Here is a 23,606-nt window from a genome sequence, read left to right on the forward strand (position 1 = left end):
GCAACCTTCTGTACCCGTGAGATCCCATCTAGGGACCTTTTCCTGCACCCTGCCGGAGGGGGATTCGATCACGAAGGGCTTCTACATCAACTATATTGCCCTTCCGATGAAGCGTGAGTAGTTTACCACAGACCTCCATAGCGAGTAGCTAGATGGCTTCTTCTCGCTCTTTGATTCACGATACCATGTTCTCCTGGATGTTCTTGGAGATCTATTCGATGTAATACTTTTTTGCGATGTGTTTGCCGAGATCTGATGAATTATGGATTTATGATCAACTTATATATGTATATTATTTGAATCTTCTCTTAATTCTTATATGCATGATTTGATATCTTTGTAATTCTCTTCGAACTGTCGGTTTGGTTTGGCCAGCTAGATTGGTTTTTCTTGCAATGGGAGAAGTGCTTAGCTTTGGGTTCAATTTTGCGGTGTCCTTTCCCAGTGACAGTAGGGGTAGCAAGGCACATATTGTATTGTTGCCATCGATGATAAAAAAATAGGGTTTTCATCATATTGCTTGAGTTAATTCCTCTACATCATGTCATCTTACTTAATGCGTTACTTCGTTCTTTATGAATGTAATACTCTAGATGCATGCTGGATAGCGGTCGATGTGTGGAGTAATAGTAGTAGATGTAGAATCGTTTCGGTCTACTTGACACGTACGTGATGCCTATATTCATGATCATTGCTTTAGATATCGTCATAACTTTGCGCTTTTCTATCAACTGATCGTCAGTAATTTGTTCACCCATCGTATTATTTGCTATCTTGAGAGAAGCCTCTAGTGAAACCTATGCCCCCCGGTTTATTTTCCATCATATAACTTTCCGATCTACAATATTAATTTTCAATCTATTCTTTTTGCAATCTTTTACTTTCCGATCTATAAACCAAAAATACCAAAAAATATTTACCTTATCGTTTATCTATCTCTATCAGATCTCACTTTTGCAAGTAACCGTGAAGGGATTGACAGCCCCTTTATCGCACTGGGTGCAAGTTGTTTGATTATTTGTGCAGGTATTCAATGATTTGTGCGTTGTCTCCCACTGGATTGATACCTTGGTTTTCAAACTGAGGGAAATACTTATCTCTACTTTGCTGCATCATTCTTTCCTCTTTAAGGGAAAGACCAACGCAAACTGAAGAAATAGCACTCCACCGGTGCCATCGACAACACGAGATGCACCATAGCAGACGAGGTTCAGGTGTCCTCCCATTCTACTTCCACTCCCCCTTTTCATGTCCTTGTTGAGAGTCCAATTGGCAGGAGCCCTTGCTTTTTTAGGGAAGGCAGGAGACTTTGCAATATTGAATAATGTGGGGGACTATGGGAAGATGGAGAGGGGCCGAGCACATTCGGTTGACTAGCAGGGTTCCAGGGATGTCCAGCTTGCTCACTGTGTGCGTGCGACGGGCAGGTTCAGGCAAGATTTTTTAACCGCACACATTATATTAACCATTAAACAAAATACAACCACACATACATGTGAAAACTACCAGAAAAGACTAGGACATGGTGGGTGTCCAGAAACTATGCAGAAAGAAATCCAAAAAATATATTACAAATAAGTCCCTTGGTGTCCCTATGATCAACTAGATCTTAAAACCACCATCGATCGCCGAGACGCACACTGGGGGAAGAGACAGAATACCAGCAAATTGAAATCCCGTGCCATAGCCTTGAAGGCGTTGAGAGCTGAAGACCGAACCTGCAAAATAGACACTTGGCGATGTGGCGCCACGATTGAGGACGGTTTCGCCGCCAACCTGGATCCAGTTTTAACACTGATCCAGATTTGACGCATCCTACCGTTGTTGTTAGGGAAAGACGCCAGATCCACTACCGTCGGACCACCAACCTTAAATCAACACCAATATATCCCACTTGCCAGTGCTGACACAAGAAAACATAAAAAGCCCACCGCTCCAAACGAACAGCAAGCAGACGGGGCCATCAGCTCAGCGGTGCCTTCAGAGAGAATGTCATCATGGTGAGGAGAGATAAAAAACCACCTTATTCGATGGAGCACCAACCACACCAAAGCGACGTGGTATCAAACAAAGACGAGACACTAAAATGGATCAATTGAAAGAGAAATGGGAGCTCACCCCCTCCACCAACCACCGGAACAACAGACAGAGAGGGTGGAGATCATCGCCTCGCTGCCGTCCAAAGGAAGGTAGGAACCACCGTTTCTCTCTCTCTCATCGCCAGGGCAGAGAGCAAAGCCTTCGTGTGTGATTTCCCGGCAATGGTACACGTACGGTAACTTATAGGGTTTTACAGGGAGGGATTAACTTGTGTGTTTGTGATTGGTCAATAGTTGATGGAGCCAGCCCACCCCCTGAAAATCAGGGGAGGAGCAAGTTCATGATTGGTTAGTGGATGAAAACAGTCTGTAAAACCCCGTATTTCTTTGTAAGTCTAGCATTTTTGGTGATTTCCTCTCCTCTTCCTTTTTTTTTTTGCTTTTTCTAAGACACTTTGTTTTTTGCTGACAAAGGCGGAATGGCCTATCCCGGGCCGGCCCGCTCAGCCGGCCAGCCCGGTCAACTCGGACCGAAAGAGAAGTTGGACTTGAACACATACACCCTTCCGTCAAAAAAAAGAAGAAAAAACTGGTTGTTCCCCCGACGCGAGTAACCTCGACGAGCACAGAACGCCGCCCGCCGCCCGCCGCCCGCCGCCGTCGTTCGCTGGGTTTCCTCGGTGAGCTCCTTTCCTCTCCCTCGGCCGACCCGTTCGCTATGTTTAGAGGGCCGTAATTGGGGACGTGCTCCGCTGTTTGTGGGATTTCGTTGAGCACGAAGCTGGCTTCCGCGTCACCAACTCCTGACCTAGAGCTCGCACCTCTCAGCCTCGCACCGTCGCACGCTCGTGCGGCCCCAGCCAGCGAAGCAGCCAGAGCTCCCCGCCCCCGCACAAAGCTAGGGTTACTGCAGCCGCCGCCCCTCCGGCAGGCCCTCCGCCGGCGCGCCCTCCGCGGTGTTCCCCGCCCGTCCCGCCGTCCAGTACCTCCGCCCCTCCCGTCCCCTGCCTCTGGCCCTCCAGCCTTCCGGCCCGTCCGGCCCTCTCCTGCACCGCCGACCAGAGGAGAGGTCCTCTCTCTAATCCCCCCTCCCTCCCCCCCCCCCCCCCCCCCCAATCCTTCCTCCCCCCTCCCTCTTCCATCCCTCCCCTCCTGTACCATTGCTCTATTCCTTTTTCTTCATTTTTTTTCTGATTTTTTTGCGTGGTCGACATTGTGTAGTTGCTATGCATGGAAGTTGATGAATGCTATGGACTGAACATTGTGACCATACACTATTGATTGCATAGCCGTATTTCCTTGCAATGGAGTTCGCTTGCTAGGTATTTGTGAAAATGCTAGTATGGAATTTTCTTCTATTTTCTTGTACTTTGTAGATGTGAATGGTGATGTTCTAGATTGTAGCATGGTAGATATTTAAATTGTGCTTCATACCGGATAGAATTTTGCTTGCTTGAAGTACTGGTCGACATGGTGGTTTGGGATGATGTACATGTGAAGAAATTCGTTGATATTTGCAAATTAGAGGTTACTGATGGGAACAGGCCCTTAGGTTATTTCAATAGGAAAGTCTGGAAAAATATTTCTGGTAGGATAGCTGATTCTTGTTGTGCAAGAGGACGATAGGTTAGCTATGTTGACGGAGAACATAATCATGTGAACCATGTATTTTGTGTGGTCTTGTAATAATATATGGCTTAAGTTTCTATTTGTATTAGCTATACATATGCAATATTAAAAAGAAGTTCAAAAAACTTGTCGATATTGTCATTTTTTTCCCTTTCAATATGACCATTGAAATGTGAATCAGTGTACATATTGTTGCTTTACGGTCAATTAACATACAAACAGTCTTTCAGCGTCCAGGGGCATTACAGCCAACTCCTACCAAATCTATAGTTTCACAGTTGTCTCAACCAAACAACTTTCAACTGTCCCATAGTTCTGAGCACACATCAGCCTTCTCACAGCTCACAGCAGGTTTTTCAGAATCTACAGTCAACCAAACAGACCCTAAGAGGGATAGAAGAGAGAACATAGAACACAGAGAAGCAATGTTCCTGGAGGAGGATATTTCCATCTTTTCGTGTACCGGTTTACGCTCCAATAAATTTATCTTGCATTTGCCGCCATATAGGGTGATTTCGCAATTGACTGTCAAAAGGATGGGCAATGTGAAGACATAATAAGGATTTAATAATGCCGTTGATACAGTTTTCATGCTTTTGACTTGCAGGAGTTTGTCTGACTTCTCCAATCAGAGCATTGCAGAGGGAAAATAGTAATGGAGTTGATAAATGCTAACCCTGTGATTCATGAGAAAAGGGAGAGGCGCATCCGGCAGGCACCAGAAAACATAGATGAAAATGCACCAGAGGCCATAGACCAGCTTGAAATATTTGATATCCTCTATTGTTTTTCCTTCATATATGGATCTAGTAGCTTGCTTTCTTGCTATACTTTATTGTCTGGTACCGTGTTAGCATAATTACCTTGTACTCCTTAACATTCTTACATCATATTAGAGACATAAAGGACCCAGAACATCCATACTCATTGGAAGACCTTAATGTGGTAAATGAAGACTCAGTCGAAATCAATGATGAACTTAGTCATGTCAGGTAAGTTGGCATCTGTCTATTGGAACTTTGGCTGCTACAATTCAGGAATCATAATGAAATTAAATCGTGAGGATTCCTGGTCGCTTTGGTTTCAGGGTTACTTTCACCCCAACAGTGGAGCATTGCAGTATGGCCACTATCATTGGCCTTTGCTTACGTGTGAAGCTCATGCGGAGTCTTCCACCTCGTTACAAGGTATGCTGTTGGTGTGCGGTAAAAAGGAACTCCTGCTATTATAGTTCCACAACTAATCGTAAACTGCTTAAAAGAGAAAAGAAGAGAAGAAAGTAACAATCAGTTCAATTGTGAACTGCTTAAAAAGAAAAGAAGAGAAGAAAATAACGAGCTGCCTTAATATGTTGCTGAAGCCATGGTATTTTAATTAACATGTCAGTGTATTTATTATAATTTAGGAAGTCTTAAAACACTGAGCTAGATGAGCCATCTGTGTCAGACCACTTAGGGCCAGTTCTTTTGGGGCTTATGGCTGGCTGTCTACCCCCTCCCCAGCTTATTCTAGAACCTAATTTTTTTTCTAGAAACCCAACCTAAAGTTTTATTTTGGGGCAGCTTATTTCCACAGCCATACATAAGCCCGAAAAGAACTGGCCCTTAACTTGCTACTGCCATTATAGAACAAGTTTTTACTTCAAAATTCAGATACCGCAAACACACTCTGGAGGCACAATAAGTGCAGTTTCTCTAATTTCAGATACGTGTGGTGTAAATGCATCATTAATGGTTAGAAACAATGGTAATTCATTAACATATATGCCAAGTATTTCATAAGCAAATTTATTGAGGACTAATTAGGTAGGGTGGATTTTGCTCCTGTCAATGACAGTGCGGGGAAATTGATACTTTTCTGCTGCTTATTAGCTATTACTGCCCATAGTTTCTTCAAAACAATCAGACATTGTATTGATTTCTGACCCATGTAGGTGGACATACGGTTGACGCCTGGATCACATGCAACTGAAGCTGCCGGTATGTGTTCTACGATATACATTTTTATACCTTACAGTTACCACACTATTTTGCCCGGAACAATATATCAGTATGTTTTTTCCCCCTTCTTTCCCAGTGAACAAGCAACTGAGTGACAAAGAACGCGTCGCGGCCGCGCTGGAGAATTCAAACCTGCTGGACATAGTGGAGGAGTGCCTGTCACCGACGCTCGGCTGAGACCTGAGTAGGACTGGAAACCAGTGCGTGGATACATTCCCAGACTACAGGAGATTACATATGCTATGCCACTCAGCATATTATTACTTTGATTGATGTTTGAGAAGAATTCTTTAATTAGGTGGCGCAGGACGTGTGCATGAATTCTGAGGCCCTGCGCCTCTCTGAGAACGTTGCTGCCGCTTAAGCTCTCGTATCGTAGTGCCAGTATGTAGGTCGTCGAGTGCTGCTATTTTTTTCTTGGAGGAACTGGGTGCTGCTATGTTTTTGTACGGTGCTGATTGTACATCGAGGGATGTAGTGTGGTGGTCCGTGCTGTAAAATTTTGTCATGTTTACGGAGAAGGGTCTATGTTTATCCTTTTTTTAACCTCATGTTCTATCCTTTTTAGTCATGCTTTTGTCATGTTTACGGAGAAGGGTCTATGTTTATCCTTTTTTTAACCTCATGTTCTATCCTTTTTTTTAGATTCAACCTCGCTGCCTTGTACGTACGTATTATCTAAGTGGCCTCAGCCACGACAATGTCACAAATACAATCCGGTGGAACATAAAACCAAGTAGGAGTATTACATATCTAGCTAGTTTATCGTGGCAGATTTGCGGTTCGTAAGAAAATTCATCCTCTGAGGAGAGAAAGAAAAGAGCACCACTGCTGAGGGAGGTGTGGTGACGCGTGCTGTCTGTCCAGTAACTCTTTTCCTCGGTCATTATTTCACAATCATATTTGCAGAGAATGATTTTCTATTTTTTAGATTTTATAAAGATCTGTGTTGGTTTTTTTGGGGAAATGATTCATGGCCGTCGTATCTGATTTTAGTCATATGATATGACTCAGGGGGCAACGTACTACCTAGTTTAGATTTTGCAATTGAGCCTTTGTTACAATTAAACCTGGCCATGGGCAGCCCGGCCCGGTCGGTCCGACCCGACCCGGGCCGACCGTGTCCATGGGTCGGGCTCGGGCTTAGATTTCAAGCCCAAGGCTGGGCCGGCCCCTGTCATATTCATGAGTTAACGAAGAGGCCCGGCCCAAGGTCCAACAGGCTTTTAGCGCTATGGGCTGGGCTCGGTCTTGATTTTTAGGCTCGACGGCTGGGCCGGGTCGGGCTCGGGCCTGGGTTTTTTGCATCGGGCTTTGGTAGGCCCGGCCCGACAGATGGCCAGGTATAGTTGCAATCTTCCCCACCGCAATAAGTGATGTGGTGCGGGATCTGGATTTGGATCCCCCTATGAGCAGTCACCTCCCGTGCTCTCCCGAGCTCCTCGTGAAGCCAATGCCTCCATGCGTACTCCGACCTTCGTCGTCGGTAGAACACCGACAAGGCCGCCCATAAACACGTTGAAACATCCATTTGCATCATGTTTATCTACTGTTATTTATAATATTTTTATACATAATAATGCTTTTTGGAGTAATTCTAATGCATTTTTTCTCATAATTTGCAAGGTACATACAAAGAGGGAGAATTTCGGCAGCTGGAAATCTAGACCTGAAAAAGCTACGCCAGGCTACCTATTTTGCACAACTCCAAATGAGCTGAAACTTCAGGAGGAAAATAACTACCGGAGGGGGGCCACCTGGTGAGCACAAGACCCCAGGCGCGCCCTGGTGGGTTGTGTTCAGCCCAGCCCACCTCTGGTGCCCATCTTATGGTATATAAGTCATTTTGACCTAGAAAAATAAGAGAAGGACTTTCGGGACGAAGCGCCGCCGTCTCGAGGCGGAACTTGAGCATGAGCAATTTTGCCCTTCGGCAGAGCGATTTCGCTGGGGGAACCTCTCTTCCGGAGGGGGAAATCATCGTCATCATCATCACCAACAACTCTCCCATCTTGGAGAGGGCAATCTCCATCAAATCTTCAACAACACCATATTCTCTCAAACCCTAGTTCATCTCTCGTGTTCAATTTTTATACCGAAACTATAGATTGGTACTTGTGGGTGACTAGTAGTGTTGATTACATCTTGTAGTTGATTACTATATGGTTTATTTGGTGGAAGATTATATCTTCAGATCCAATATGCTATTTAATACCCCTCTGATCTTGAGCATGATTATCATTTGTGAGTAGTTACTTTTGTTCTTGAGGTCACAGGAGAAATCTTGTTGCAAGTAATTATGTGAATTTTATATGTGTTCGATATTTTGATGGTATGTATGTTGTGATTTCCTTAGTGGTATCATGTGAACGTCGACTACATGACACTTCAACATATTTGGGCCTAAGGGAATGCATTGTGGAGTAGTTATTAGATGATGGGCTGCGAGAGTGACATAAGCTTAAACCCTAATTTATGCGATATTCCGTAAGAGACCGATTGGATCCAAAAGTTTAATGCTATGATTAGAATTTATTTTTAATACTTTTCTCGTAGTTGCGAATGCTTGCGAGGGGGTTAATCATAAGTAGGAGGTTTGTTCAAGTAAGAACAACACCTAAGCACTGATCCACCCACATATCAAATTATTAAAGTAGCGGATACAAATCAAACCAACATGATGAAAGTCACTAGATGAAATTCACGTGTACCCTCAAGAACACTTTGCTTATCATAAAAGGCCGTTTTGACGTGTCCTTTGCCTCAAAAGGATTGGCCTACCTTGCTACACTTTTGTTACTATTATCGTTACTAGCTCCTTACAAATTATCTTGCTATCAAACTACTCGTTACTTATAATTTCAGTGTTTGTAGAGAATATCTTGCTGAAAACAACTTGTCATTTTCTTCTGCTCCTCGTTAGGTTCGACACTCTTACTTATCGAAAGGACTACGATTGATCCCCTATACTTGTGGGCCATCACACGTCGACGAGGTCTTCTTTCCCTGTCTTTCTGTGTCTACAACCAGTGCCCATGGCCGCTCGAGCGCGCACGCCAGAGCTCCGCTTCGGGCCGTCGCCCAACTATGACGTTTGGCCCCCATGTTGCATCGCCTACACCATCACCTTCATCGCATACGCAAACACCCCTTCTCCCTTCCTCAACCAGAGAAGCTCCGGCGCGAGGCCATGACCTCAAGCAATGCAACGTAGTGACTTTCTGCAACAACAAGACATTTGTTGCCAAAAAATTTTTATAACAAGAGTTCGGTTGCAAAAAAAAATTCTTAAAAGTACTCTACAACAAGAGCTCGGTTGAAAAAAATCTAAAAAATATTCCACAACAAGGCCTCTGCAACACAAACTTTGTTAGTACAAAATTTTCTACAACGAGATATGTGTTGCAAAAAGGGTTCTCACAACACGGCTTCTATCGCAAAAGTACGGCGACGCTTGACCGGGAGTTGTGTCAGATCGGACAGCTCGTAGACGGGCGGCGGCCGGCACGTAGCACGACCATTTTGTTTGAGCGGTAGATCTTTGTGTGTGTTTTTTTTTTTTTTTGCTTTTAGTGGTAGATCTTTGTGTTGGTCTTCATCCTTTTTTGTCATGCTGCTTCCGTTGAAGGAAGCTTCACTGCTAGCCCAGTCGTGAGCCCACGCGTGGCCCATGCCTAAAAACCAGACTTGTGTGGCGTACAAAGTTACGAACAGTCCCGCACGCTCACGGCAGCCGCCCCCGCCCGCTTGGTTTCGCTTGGAGTGGAGGAAAAGGGAAGGAAGAGCTGCGCACTCCGCTCCAGATAGAAAAAGATCAGCGCCGCGCTCTCCATCTCCAGTCTCCTCTCCACTGCCCCGCCCCGTCTCGGTCTCACTCCGCTGCAACCTGCCAACAAAATCTCCAGAGCCCAAACAGCGGACGGAATCCCTCTTCCCTCCCCTTCGTCGCCCGCCCCTCTCCGCGCGCGCCACCATGTCGGCGTGGGCCGACGCGGCGCTGCTCCTCGCCTCCCCGTCCCCCTCATGCTCCCCCCTCGCCAGGCCGCGCTACGGGCGCCTCCGCAAGGTACGCCTCCTCCTCGCCCGCCTCCCGACGGCGCCCCCGTCGCCCGTTTCCTAGTCCCAGGCACTCAAGTGGGATCCAACTCGTGGTTGCCGGATGGCCTGATGCTCGACCGGTTGTCCCTGCACCTCTGCGTGCATTTGCCTTGCTTCTGTGAACTGTAACCGCGCATCTGAGCAGCGCCGCGCCGCGCCGAGGTTTGTGTGCTGTCGGAAGTGTGTGGCGTCCGGTTTCAGGGCGCGTAACGACTTGCCTCACGCGCTTGCTCATGCACAATAGCTGTGGCGTTTAGCTGTCGGCGTGTTTGGGCAAGCATGCGTGTTAGTTTAGTTAATCTTCATCTTGAATTCAGACTTTATCCAGCGGAAATGGCACCAGTACGTGGTGAAACCCTGAACAAGAAGCATGCCTGAATTTTGCTTTTGTTCTTGAAAAAGCTCACGGAATTGTTATGTGCTCCCTCCGTTCACAAACATAAGTTAGTTTGGATATTTCAATATGGACTACATACGGACCGAAAAGAGTGAACAAACACACTAAAACATGCTTATATACATCCGATTTAGGAAAAGGTTAGAACATCTTATATTTATGAACGGAGGCAGTAGCCGCCTGCCTAGAGTGCCATAGCATTCGATATGATGTATTGCATCTTTTTAAACAGTTTGGCTGAAGCACATCTAGATGTGCCATAAGTATTGCACATCTAAGTCATATGTCATTGATCTTACATTGAGATTCGTGTGAATATATTTTTTCCTTTTTTCTTTTTCTCTTTATGCTTGATTCACTCACTTAGATGTGCAATAACTAGAGCACATCTAGATGTGCCCTAGTTTTTTAAATTGTTCATGATGCCTATGAACGCAACATTAACTCTTTTCATTTATTTATTTACAAGAGTTTCTATCATTTCACATTATCTATACTCTATGCACCTGGTTTCGACAAGTATTCTGATGCTCCTGTTATGCTCAACTGCTCACTTCTGATACTTTTGCTAAGGGTTGATTGTGCCCAACACTTAAGTGATCTGAAATTTTTATTTCGCATTGCGTGGTGACTGATGATTATCGAATTTTGTCTTATCTCTTGCTCAAACTGTTCTGCTCAACTCGTGTATTTTCAGTTAATATCTTTATTTTACCCGTGCTGCATTTGCATTTCAATGTCAAGTCTCTAAAACGTCCTATATTATTTTAAAGAGGAAGTAATTCCTTAGCTGAATGGGAAATACCATGATATTATATTGGAGTTGCATATCTCCCCGTTCAAGTTTCAATTGCTTTTTTGGGTCAACTGGATGATGTTGCTTTGTTTCACAGGGCTTTCCTTGCACCACTCGTTCTAAAGCTGGATTCCAAATCAATCATTACCAAGCAAGGAGCTTAAAGGTTAAAGCAAAGATGGATTCTGGTGATGGCGAGACACAACTCGCTCCAGTTAAATTCGAAACCCCAAGTGGTCAACTTCTGGCGCAGATGCTGCAATCGCAGCCTCACCTAATCCCTGTAACAGTTGATCAACAACTTGAAAACCTGACAGCAGAGAAAATTGCCCAAAAGGAAAAGGCTGCAAAAGTTCCCGAGGACCTCCTTTACAAGTAAGTATCAATAATTATAGGAATTGTTTTCCGCACATCAGCAACAGATAGTCTCGTGTCATATCTGCTATGTAAATGTTATAGAAAGGAGAAGACACTAGATATTCTGTTTGACTCATATCAATTAATAATGCATCAGTTAACGAGTTATGCTAATTGAACTACAGGCGAATTGCAGAAGTCAAAGAGAAGGAAAGACAGAATACCCTGGAAGAGATCATCTACTGCTGGATTTTGTTCAAGTTCATGGAAAATGACATACAAATGACACCTGCATTATCATCATCAGGTGGCCCTGTAGGCGACGTCTCCTCGTTGCCTAACCAGGAGTATAAGCTGCAAAACATACACTCTCAAGACGCTCTTGAGATGATACAGAACCATCTCAACCTTATCATGGGGGAGCAGGCAGCAGCGCCACTAGATACCGTTGTTGAGATCAGCAACTTAAATCTCGGGAAGCTCTACGCAGCATCCATCATGTATGGTTACTTCCTCAAGAGGGTGGACGAGCGATTCCAACTCGAGAAAACCATGAAGACGCTCCCACCAAGCCTCAACGAAAAACTATTTACGGAGAGAGACATTAAGCCTAATCCATTCATGGACATGGAGTCCCTGGTACGGATGACGCCTGATGGGGAGATGGTTGATGTGGAGGAGGACGAGGAAACAAACCCAAACAAGCTGAGGTCCTACGTCTCGCGGCTGGACGCCGATACGTTGCAACGGTACGCTACCATCAGGTCCAAGGAATCGGTCTCGCTGATAGAGAAGCAAACGCAGGCTCTGTTTGGTCGGCCGGATATCAAAGTGCTGGATGATGGCTCTGTTAACGCTAAAGATGGTAAAACTGTGACGCTTACGTTTACAGAGCTCACGCACCTTGTCCTGGAGGCGGCTGGTTTCGGGGCCTTTTTGTGGGAGGCTGAGAGCCATGTAGAATCCAAATACCATTTTGTTAACAGTTGATTGTGCGTTTTGTTAATCTGGAAATGGGTTTCTGTGCATTTGATAGGGTAGGATCCAGTCCATCTCTGGTATGCCTTTTCAGTGTAGCTGATGCTCTTGCTCTTGTTTGCTCTCTATCAGCAGCAGCCAAGGGGCACGAATCAAACCGTCACTGTCCATGGCTGATGGCTCCATGGCCCCTCACAGTCACAGATCAGATTGTAATTTAACAGAGGAATGGAAAATGTTTCTTCTTATGATATACTCCTCCGTCCCAAATTACTTGTTTTAGATATGCCCCTCCTATCCATATTACATCCGTATCCAGACAAATATAAGACAAATAATATGGATCGGAGGGAGTAGTATTATTCTCTTTACAACAGTTGTATATACTGCTAGTAAAAAAGCCTTTTTTAGTTTTTGCGTCTTTCTCTCCAGCTTTCTGTGCACCTTCATTCCCAACTTCTCCCTGGCGATAGCTTATGAACGGGACATCCTAATCGTCGCTTCAGGCGCCCGTTTAGGAACCTGGCGCTCACGTAGCCGCTGTCATGGGCGGGCCCAACAAGCGCTGCTGGTCGCTTGACCGCTCATGCAGTCACTTTGTTCGCTCAGGCACGCCCAAGTGGGCCGCGGCTGTTTTTTGTATTGTTGATCTTGTGCAAAATAACCGTACGGTTTTTTAATACTTATGAATTTTTTTATAAAATTTAGAAAGGTTTACGGATTTTAAAAATAGTTCATCCATTTGAAATTTTTTATCTGTTTTGTAAAAAGTTCATCCATTTTGAAAAACAAATAAAAAAATTGACATAAGTTCATCGATTTTTGAAAAAGTTCACAAACATAAAAAAGTTCACCGATTTCAAAAAAAGGTCCATCGGTTTAAAAAAGGAGGTTTGGACAGCTCGCCTTTTAATTAGCAACCCAGCAACGGGCCTAGGATCTCGCTCAACCGTAATCAACATTTAGCTGATAGATTTTGCTAAAAAAACATTTAGCGTAAAGATGGTACATAGTACCACATCGCCTGTCCAGATGAGACGAAAGGAAGCCTCAGGGTATAAATCGGAATGGAGGAGTGCCTAGTTAACCACTTACCTGGTCGGGGTCTATGGGTGATTAAGAAGACCCATGGCCTAAACTAGTGTCCTCCATTGCACTTTGGAGGAGCATCGGTTTACCATCTCCCTTTGTGGGAGAGTTTGACGGTGTCCAACTAGGTGGATCGGGTCGAGGACCCATGACGGTTCATTAATGGGCCACTTTAGGCAACCCATGAGATATACGAGAAATATTCCACACGACTTGGTGATTAGTCAATAAAGGAAAAGAAGTTTATCAAAAAAAAAGAACAATCTCGTGATAGATACATGTACTCTGTACTATTCTCCATATGAATACAATCAAAAGCATGACGTAGGGTATTATCTCTTCAAGAGAGCCCGAACTTGGGTAAAATCTTGTGTCCATGTTACCATCGCTTCAAGACACCTAGCTTAGGACCCCTACTATGAGATATGCCGGATTTAGGACGGACAGAGTGGACGTCATAATTTATGGTACCAGGGGTACGCGTTCGCACGGCCCCTACTAATTCAAACTATAAATATTTAGTAAAAAACTAAAAATCAAGTCGATCTAAATCTTTAGGTCTAAAATTTGTCTTAGTGCCATCTCCCCGAGTGGGAGAGTGGACGTCACAATCTGTGGTAGCAGGGAATGCGTTCCGATCGAAATAGTATGATCTAAACAAGGAAGAGCACTTGCCATTCGTTGGTTATTAGAAGCATCCCAAAAGCATCCAGGGTTAAAATATGACCGTTAAATTAAGTTCCGGATTAGTAGATGCTGCCAAAGGGAGTGAGAGTGCCATACGAAAAAAGGAAGCGACTCATAGAATGGTAGAGGCAAATAGAACTCTTGCACGTTTGTATTAATCCATAAATAAAATCTATGTATGTAGACACATGGATCCGTACATCTTGATCGGAAAGAATCAATAGAAGGAGAATCAGACGATATCTTTCTCGAAACAAATAAAAATAAAAAGAAAGAGAAAACAAAGATCATGATCAACTAGGGGATTCCGTTAATATACCATTTCAAAAATCAAAACAATCGGGACTTTTCGGAGATTGGATGCGGTTACTAATTCATGATCTGGCATGTACATAATGAAATATTCATTCTCGATTCTATAATTTTTATGAAAATGTTTCATTTGCTTCTCTTCAATGGAAGTTTCATTTCCTCACAATGTATCCTAATTTTGGCCTAATCCTTCTTTTGATGATCGATTTAACCTCTGGTAAAAAAGATAGACCTTGGTTCTATTTAATCTCTTCAACAAGTTTAGTAATAAGTATAATGACCTTATTGTTTTGACAGAGAGAAGAACCTATAATTAGCTTTTTGGAAAATTTTCAAACAAATAGTTTCAACGAAATCTTTCAATTTCTCAATTTGTTATGTTCAAGTTTATGTATTCCTTTATCCGTAGAGTACATTGAATGCACAAAAATGGCTATAACAGAGTTTTTGTTATTCACATTAACAACTTGATGTAGGGTAGAACCCTAGATGCCCGATCTTTCACGATTGGAGCAAATCCCGCGAGGAACACGAGGAACACAAAGGGGAAAACATGGGAGAAATCACTCAAACCAACAAGACTCGATTACACATGTGCTAGATCCTCGAAACACAAAGAGATACATGATCCACGATCTACAAGGGACGATACAAGTAGCAAGTTCTTCTCCGTGAGAAATTCTTGAGGGGGGTCTTCCCGTGAGGTGTCTTGAATCCACTTTGGGGATCTTCTCCATAGAGGTCATGAACTCCGATGGAGAAGGGATCAAGTGAAGAGCAAAGCTTCTCAAATGAGCTACTACTTTGCTAACCCTATAACGTATGTAGGAGAAGAGTATATATAGTCTCGAGGGCAAAAGGGTACATGGGCCTCGTGTTGGAAATATGCCCTAGAGGCAATAATAAATTGGTTATTATTATATTTCCTGTTGGAAATATGCCCTAGAGGCAATAATAAATTGGTTATTATTATATTTCCTTGTTCATGATAATCGTTTATTATCCATGCTAGAATTGTATTGATAGGAAACTCAGATACATGTGTGGATACATAGACAACACAATGTCCCTAGTAAGCCTCTAGTTGACTAGCTCGTTGATCAATAGATGGTTACGGTTTCCTGACCATGGACATTGGACGTCGTTGATAACGGGATCACATCATTAGGAGAATGATGTGATGGACAAGACCCAATCCTAAGCCTAGCACAAAGATCGTGTAGTTCGTATGCTAAAGCTTTTCTAATGTCAAGTATCATTTCCTTAGACCATGAGACTGTGCAACTCCCGGATACCATGGGAATGCTTTGGGTGTGCCAAACGTCACAACGTAACTGGGTGGCTATAAAGGTACACTACAGGTATCTCCGAAAGTGTCTGTTGGGTTGGCACGAATCGAGACTGGGATTTGTCACTCCGTGTAACGGAGAGGTATCTCTGGGCCCACTCGGTAGGACATCATCATAATGTGCACAATGTGACCAAGGAGTTGATCACGGGATGATGTGTTACGGAACGAGTAAAGAGACTTGCCGGTAACGAGATTGAACAAGGTATCGAGATACCGACGATCGAATCTCGGGCAAGTATCGTACCGCTAGACAAAGGGAATTGTATACGGGATTGATTGAATCCTTGACATCGTGGTTCATCCGATGAGATCATCGTGGAACATGTGGGAGCCAACATGGGTATCCAGATCCCGCTGTTGGTTATTGGCCGGAGAGTTGTCTCGGTCATGTCTGCATGGTTCCCGAACCCGTAGGGTCTACACACTTAAGGTTCGATGACGCTAGGGTTATAGGGAATAGATATACGTGGTTACCGAATGTTGTTCGGAGTCCCGGATGAGATCCCGGACGTCACGAGGAGTTCCGGAGGTAAAGATTTATATATGGGAAGTCCTGTTTTGGTCGCCGGAAAAGTTTCGGGTTTTATCCGTAATGTACCGGGACCACCGGGAGGGTCCCGGTGGTCCACCAAGTGGGGCCACCAGCCCCGGAGGGCTGCATGGGCCAAGTGTGGGAGGGGACCAGCCCCAGGTGGGCTGGTGCGCCCCCCACCAGGGCCCAAGGCGAAGAGAGAATGGAAAAAGGGGAAACCCTAGGCTCAGATGGGTCTAAGGCCCACCTAGTGGTGTGCCCCCCTCTCTCCCCCTTGGCCGCCCCTAGATGGGATCTAGGGCTGGCCGCCACCCCTAGGGGTGGAAACCTAGGTGGGGGCGCAGCCCCTCCCCTCCCCCTATATATACTTGAGGTTTTGGGCTGCCATAGACAAGAGAACATCTCCTTCTTGGCGCAGCCCTACCCCTCTCCCTCCTCGTCTCTTGCGGTGCTTGGCGAAGCCCTGCTGGAGTACCACGCCCCTCCACCACCACCACGCCGTCGTGCTGCTGCTGGATGGAGTCTTCCCCAACCTCTCCTTCTCCCCTTGCTGGATCAAGGCGTAGGAGAAGTCACCGGGCTGTATGTGTGTTGAACACGGAGGTGCCGTCCGTTCGGCACTAGGATCATCGGTGATTTGGATCATGACGAGTACGACTCCATCAACCCCATTCACTTGAATGCTTCCGCTTAGCGATCTACAAGGGTATGTAGATGCACTCTCCTTCCCCTCGTTGCTAGATTACTCCATAGATTGATCTTGGTGATGCGTAGAAAATTTTGAATTTCTGCTACGTTCTCCAACAGTGGCATCATGAGCTAGGTCTATGCGTAGTTTCTATGCATGAGTAGAACACAAGTTGTTGTGGGCGTCGATGTTGTAAATTTACTTGCCGTTACTAGTCTTATCTTGATTCGGCGGCATCGTGGGATGAAGCGGCCCGGACCGACCTTACACGTACTCTTACGTGAGACTGGTTCCACCGACTGACATGCACTAGTTGCATAAGGTGGCTAGCGGGTGTCTGTCTCTCCCACTTTAGTCGGATCGGATTCGATGAAAAGGGTCCTTATGAAGGGTAAATAGAAATTGGCATATCACGTTGTGGTTTTCGCGTAGGTAAGAAACGTTCTTGCTAGAAACCTATAGTAACCACGTAAAAAACTTGCAACAACAATTAAAGGACGTCTAACTTGTTTTTGCAGCATATGCCTTGTGATGTGATATGGCCAAAAGGATGTGATGAATGATACATGTGATGTATGAGATTGATCTTGTTCTTGTAATAGGAATCACGACTTGCATGTCGATGAGTATGACAACCGGCAGGAGCCATAGGAGTTGTCTTAATTTATTTATGACCTGTGTGTCAACATAAACGTCATGTAATTACTTTACTTTATTGCTAAAGCGTTAGCCATAGTAGTAGAAGTAATAGATGACGAGACAACTTCAAGAAGACACGATGATGGAGATCATGATGATGGAGATCATGGTGTCATGCCGGTGACAACGATGATCATGGAGATCAAAAGGAGCAAAATGATATTGGCCATATCATGTTACTATTTGATTGCATGTGATGTTTATCATGTTTTACATCTTATTTGCTTAGAACGTCAGTAGCTTAAATAAGATGATCCCTCACTAAAATTTCAAGAAAGGTGTTCCCCCTAACTGTGCACCGTTGTGAAGGTTCGTTGTTTCGAAGCACCACGTGATGATCGGGTGTGATAGATTCTAACGTTCGAATACAACGGGTGTAAGCCAGATTTACACAGCAAAAACACTTAGGTTGACTTGACGAGCCTAGCATGTATAGACATGGCCTCGGAACACGGAAGACCGAAAGGTCGAGCATGAGTCGTATAGAAGATACGATCAACATGAAGATGTTCACCGATGTTGACTAGTCCGTCTCACGTGATGATCGGACACGGCCTAGATGACTCGGATCATGTTTCACTTAGATGACTAGAGGGATGTCTATCTGAGTGGGAGTTCATTAAATGAACTCAATTATCATGAACATAGTCTAAATTGTCTTTGCAAATATGTTGTAGATAAATAGCTCATGTTGTAGCTCCCTGTTTCAATTCGTTCCTAGAGAAAGACCAAGTTGAAAGATATTGTAAGCACTGATGCGGACTAGGTCCGTAGTCCGAGGAGTGTCCTCACTGCTACACAGAAGGCTTACATCTTTGATGCACCGCTCGATGTGCAAACCCCTACAACGTCGTCTGTGGATGTTGTGAACACCTGACAGACACATCCTGATGACTACTTGATAGTTTAGTGCACCATACTTTACGGCTTAGAATCGGGATTCCAATGACGTTTTGAACGCCATAGAACATATGAGATGTTCCAAGAGCTGAAATTGGGATTTCAGGCTCATGCCCGTGTTGAGAGGTGTGAGACCTCTGACAAGTTCTTTTGCCAACAAGATGGAGGAGAATAGCTCAGCTAGTGAGCATGTGCTCAGAATGTCTGGGTGCTACAATCACTTAAATCAAGTGGGAGTTAAACTTCCAGATAAGATAGTGATTGATAGAGTTCTCTAGCCACTATCACTAAGCTACTAGATCTTTGTGATGAACTATGACATGCGAGGGATGGAGTTGATCCCGGAGCTGTTCGCGGTGCTTAAGACCGCAAAATGTAGAAATCAAGAAGGAGCATCAAGTGTTGATGGTTTAACAAGACCACTGGTTTCAAGAAGGGCAAGGGCTAAAAGGGACTTCATGGATGGCAAACCATTTGCCGCTCCAGTGAAGGAACCCAAGGTTGAACCCAAACCCGAGACTAAGTGCTTCTACTGTAAGGGGAACGGTCACTGGTAGCGGAATTACCCCAAATGCATGGTAGATAAGAAGGCTGGCAACTTCAACAAAGTATATACGTGTTATTAATGTGTACCTCACTAGTACTCCTGGTAGCACCTGGGTATTGGATACCGGTTCAGTTGCTATTATTGGTGACTTGAAGCAAAAGCTGCGGACTAAACGGAGACTAGCTAAAGGCGAGGTGACGATGTGTGTTGGAAGTGTTTCCAAAGTTGATGAGATCACCATCGCACGCTCCATCTGCCTTCGGGATTAGTATTGAACCTAGATAAATGTTATCAGGTGTCTACGTTAAGCATGAATATGATTAGATCATGTTCATTGCAATACGGTTATTCATTTAAATTAGAGAATAATGGTTATTCTGTTTACATGAATAATACCTTTCATGGTCATGCACCCTATGTGAATGGTTCATTGAATCTCGGTCGTGGTAATACACATGTTCACGCCAAAGGATGTAGAGTTAATAATGATAGTAGCACTTTCTTGTGGCACTGCCGCTTAGGTCATATTGGCGTAAGATGCATGAAGAAACTCTATGTCTACGGATGTTTGGAGTCACTTGATTTTGAATCACTTGACACATGCGAGCCATGCCTCATGGGCAGGATGACTAAGACCCCGTTATCAGGTACAATGAAATGGGGAAGTGACTTGTTGGAAATCATACATGCTGATGCGTGTGATCCAATGAGAATTGAAGCGTGCGGTGGATATCGCTATTTTCTCATCTTCACTGACGATTTGAGTAGATATAGGTATATTTACTTAATGAAGCACAAGTCTGAAACGTTTGAAAAGTTCAAGCGATTTCAGAGTGAAGTTAAGAATCATCGTAACAAGAAGATCAAATTCCTGTGATCTGATCAATGAGAATTTCTGAGTTATGAGTTTGGCAAACACTTAAGACATTGTGGAATTGTTTCACAGTTGAAGCCACCTGGAACACCACAGGATAATGGTGTGTCCGGACGTCGTAATCGAACCTTATGAGATATGGTGCGATCTATGATGTCTCTTACCGATCTACCGTTTTCATTTTGAGGTTACGCGTTAAAGACGGCTGCATTCACTTTAGATAGGACACCATCTAAGTCCGTTGAGACGACATCGTGTGAAAATTGGTTTGGCAAGAAACCAAAGTTGTCGTTTCGTTTGGGGCTGCGATGCTTAAGGCTTCAGCCGGAGAAGCTCGAACCCAAAGCGGACAAACACATCTTCATAGCATACCCAAAGGTGACAGTTGGGTATACCTTCTATCTCAGATCCGAGGGCAAATTGTTTGTCGCTAAGAACGGGTCCTTTCTCGAGAAGGAGTTTCTCTCGAAAGAATTGAGTGGGAGGAAGATAGAACTTGATGAGGTTGTCGAACCTTTATTTCAACCAGAGAGTGATGCAACGCAGAAAGATGTTTTCTGTGGAGCCTACATCTGTTGAATAGGAAGTTAATGATAGTGATCATGAAGCTTCGGATCAAGTTGCTATCGAACCCCGTAGGTCGACAAGGATATGTACTACTCCTGAGTGGTACGGTAATCCGGTCTTGGATATCATGTTGTTAGACAACAATGAACCTACGAGCTATGGAGAAGCGATGGTGGGCCCGTATTCCGACAAATGGTTAGAAGCCATGAAATCCGAGATAGGATCCATATATCAGAACAAAGTATGGACTTTGGTGGACTTGCCCGATGATCGGCAAGCCATTGAGATAAATGGATTTTTAAGAAGAAGACGGACGTGGGCGGTAATGTTACTGTCTATGAAGTTCGACTTGTGGGAAAGAGTCTTTTCACAAGTTCAAGGAGTTGACTACGATGAGAATTTCTCACCCGTAGCGATGCTTAAGTCCGTCGGAATCATGATAGCATTAGCTGTATTTTTTGATTATGAAATCTTACAGATGGATGTCAAAACAAGTTTTCTTACCAGTTTCCGTAAGAAAAGGTTGTATGTGATACAATAAAAGGTTTTGTCGATCCTAAGGATGCTAAAAGGTATGCTGGCTCCAGCAATCCTTCTATGGACTAGACCAAGCATCTCGGAGTCGGAATATATGCTTTGATGGAGTGATCAAAGCTTTTAGGTTTATACAATGTTTGCTAGAAACTTATATTTACAAGAAAGTGAGTGGGAGCACTACAACATTTCTGATAAGTATATGTGGATGACATATTGTAGATCCGAAATAATGTAGAATTTCTAGAAAGCATAAACGGTTGTTTGAAGAGTGTTTTTCAAAGGAAGACCTGGATAAAGCTACTTACATATTGGGCATCAAGATCTATAGAGATAGATCAAAACGCCTGATGATACTTTCAAAGAACGCACACCTTGACATGTTTTTGAAGGAGTTCAAAATAGATCAGTCAAAGAAGGGGTTCTTACCTGAGTTGTAAGGTGTGAAGTTGAGTAAGACTCAAAGCTTGACCACGGCAGAAGAAAGAGGAAGGACGAAGGTCGTCCCCTATGCTCTTGTCATAGGCTATATACGGTATGCCATGCTGAGTACCGCACCTGATGTGTGCCTTGCCACATGTCTGGCAAGAGGGTACAAAGGTGATCTAGGTCTGGATCACCAGATAGCAGTCAAAATTATCCTTAGAGGAATAAGGAAAAGTTTTCTCGGTTATGGAGGTGATAAAGAGTTCGACATAAAGAGTTACGTCGATTCAAGCTTAACACCTATCCGGATAGCTCTGAGTAGAGATACCGGATACGTATAATGGAGCAATAATTTGGAATAGCTCCAAGTGGAACGTGGTAGCAGCATCTACGATATAAAGTTTTGCGAAATACATAGGGATCTGAATATGGCAAGACCCATTGACTACAACCTCTCTCACAAGCATAACATGATCAAACCCAGAACTCATTGAGTGTTAATCACATAGTGATGTGAGCTAGATTATTGAGTCTAGTAAACTCTTTGGATGTTGGTCACATGGCGATGTGACCTGTGAGTGTTAATCACATGGCGATGTGAACTAGATTATTGACTCTAGTGCAAGTGGGAGACTGTTGGAAATATGCCCTAGAGGCAATAATAAATTGGTTATTATTATATTTCCTTGTTCATGATAATCGTTTATTATCCATGCTAGAATTGTATTGATAGGAAACTCAGATACATGCGTGGATACATAGACACCACTATGTCCCTAGTAAGCCTCTAGTTGACTAGCTCGTTGATCAATAGATGGTTACGGTTTCCTGACCATGGACATTGGATGTCGTTGATAACGGGATCACATCATTAGGAGAATGATGTGATGGACAAGACCCAATCCTAAGCCTAGCACAAAGATCGTGTAGTTCGTATGCTAAAGCTTTTCTAGTGTCAAGTATCATTTCCTTAGACCATGAGATTGTGCAACTCCCGAATACCGTAGGAGTGCTTTGGGTGTGCCAAACGTCACAACGTAACTGGGTGTCTATAAAGGTTCACTACAGGTATCTCCGAAAGTGTCTGTTGGGTTGGCACGAATTGAGACTGGGATTTGTCACTCCGTGTAAACGGAGAGGTATCTCTGGGCCCACTCGGTAGGACATCATCATAATGTGCCCAATGTGACCAAGGAGTTGATCACGGGATGATGTGTTATGGAACGAGTAAAGAGACTTGCCGATAACGAGATTGAACAAGGTATCGGGATACCGACGATCGAATCTCGGGAAAGTATCGTACCGCTAGACAAAGGGAATTGTATACGGGATTGATTAAGTCCTTGACATCGTGGTTCATCCGATGAGATCATCGTGGAGCATGTGGGAGCCAACATGGGTATCCAGATCCCGCTGTTGGTTATTGACCGGAGAGTTGTCTCGGTCATGTCTGCATGACTCCCGAACCCGTAGGGTCTACACACTTAAGGTTCGATGACGCTAGGGTTATAGGGAATAGATATACGTGGTTACCGAATGTTGTTCGGAGTCCCGGATGAGATCCCGGACATCACAAGGAGTTTCGGAATGGTCCGGAGGTAAAGATTTATATATGGAAAGTCCTGTTTTGGTCACCGGAAAAGTTTCGGGTGCTATCGGTAACGTACCGGGACCACCGGGAGGGTCCCGGGGGTCCACCAAGTGGGGCCACCAGCCCCGGAGGGCTGCATGGGCCAAGTGTGGGAGGGGACCAGCCCCAGGTGGGCTGGTGCGCCCCCCCACAAGGGCCCAAGGCGCCTAGGGTTTGGGGAGGGGGCGCCTCCACCTAGCTTGGGGGGCAAGTTTCCCCCTCTCCCCCCTTGGCCGCCAACCTAGATGGGTTTGGGGCTGCCGCACCCCTTGGGGTGGAAACCCTAAAGGGGGCGCACCCCCTCCCTCTCCCCTATATATACTTGAGGACTTTGGGGCTGCCAACATATGAGTTTTGACCTCTCCATGGCGCAGCCCTGCCTCTCTCCCTCCTCCTCTCCCGCGGTGCTTGGTGAAGCCCTGCAGGATTGCCACGCTCCTCCACCACCACCATGCCGTCGTGCTGCTGCTGGATGG

The 23,606-nt window shown here is 44.6% G+C and overlaps 2 protein-coding genes and 1 pseudogene across 3 annotated transcripts; all 3 read left to right on the forward strand.

Moving 5' to 3' along the window:
• The first annotated feature begins 2,571 nt into the window (after positions 1-2,571).
• On the forward strand, positions 2,572-6,214 carry AE7 (MIP18 family protein (DUF59)). Of its 2 annotated transcripts, none has more exons than XM_048703124.2 (6): positions 2,572-2,719; positions 4,276-4,441; positions 4,555-4,660; positions 4,756-4,855; positions 5,602-5,647; positions 5,745-6,214. In XM_048703124.2, the coding sequence occupies exons 2-6, from the start codon at positions 4,324-4,326 to the stop codon at positions 5,843-5,845; spliced, it is 471 nt and encodes a 156-aa protein (XP_048559081.1). In that variant the 5' UTR covers positions 2,572-2,719; positions 4,276-4,323; the 3' UTR covers positions 5,846-6,214. The 2 variants fall into 2 exon arrangements, with proteins under 2 accessions (XP_048559081.1, XP_048559082.1); XM_048703125.2 differs by lacking the exon at positions 2,572-2,719 and adding an exon at positions 2,754-3,108.
• Positions 6,215-9,424: 3,210 nt separating this feature from the next.
• LOC147986590 (beta-casein (DUF760)) lies at positions 9,425-12,547 on the forward strand. The gene is made up of 3 exons (XM_087544833.1): positions 9,425-9,734; positions 11,057-11,334; positions 11,502-12,547. Exons 1-3 carry the CDS (start codon positions 9,642-9,644, stop codon positions 12,304-12,306), a joined length of 1,176 nt encoding a protein of 391 aa, XP_087400959.1. The 5' UTR covers positions 9,425-9,641; the 3' UTR covers positions 12,307-12,547.
• Positions 12,548-13,381: 834 nt separating this feature from the next.
• Positions 13,382-13,505, forward strand: LOC147986591 (U1 spliceosomal RNA; annotated as a pseudogene).
• Positions 13,506-23,606: the final 10,101 nt, after the last annotated feature.

This window comes from Triticum urartu, chromosome 2A (genome assembly GCF_056163025.1).
Source record: "Triticum urartu cultivar PI428250 chromosome 2A, HENAU_Tu73, whole genome shotgun sequence".
Lineage (NCBI taxonomy): Eukaryota > Viridiplantae > Streptophyta > Magnoliopsida > Poales > Poaceae > Triticum > Triticum urartu.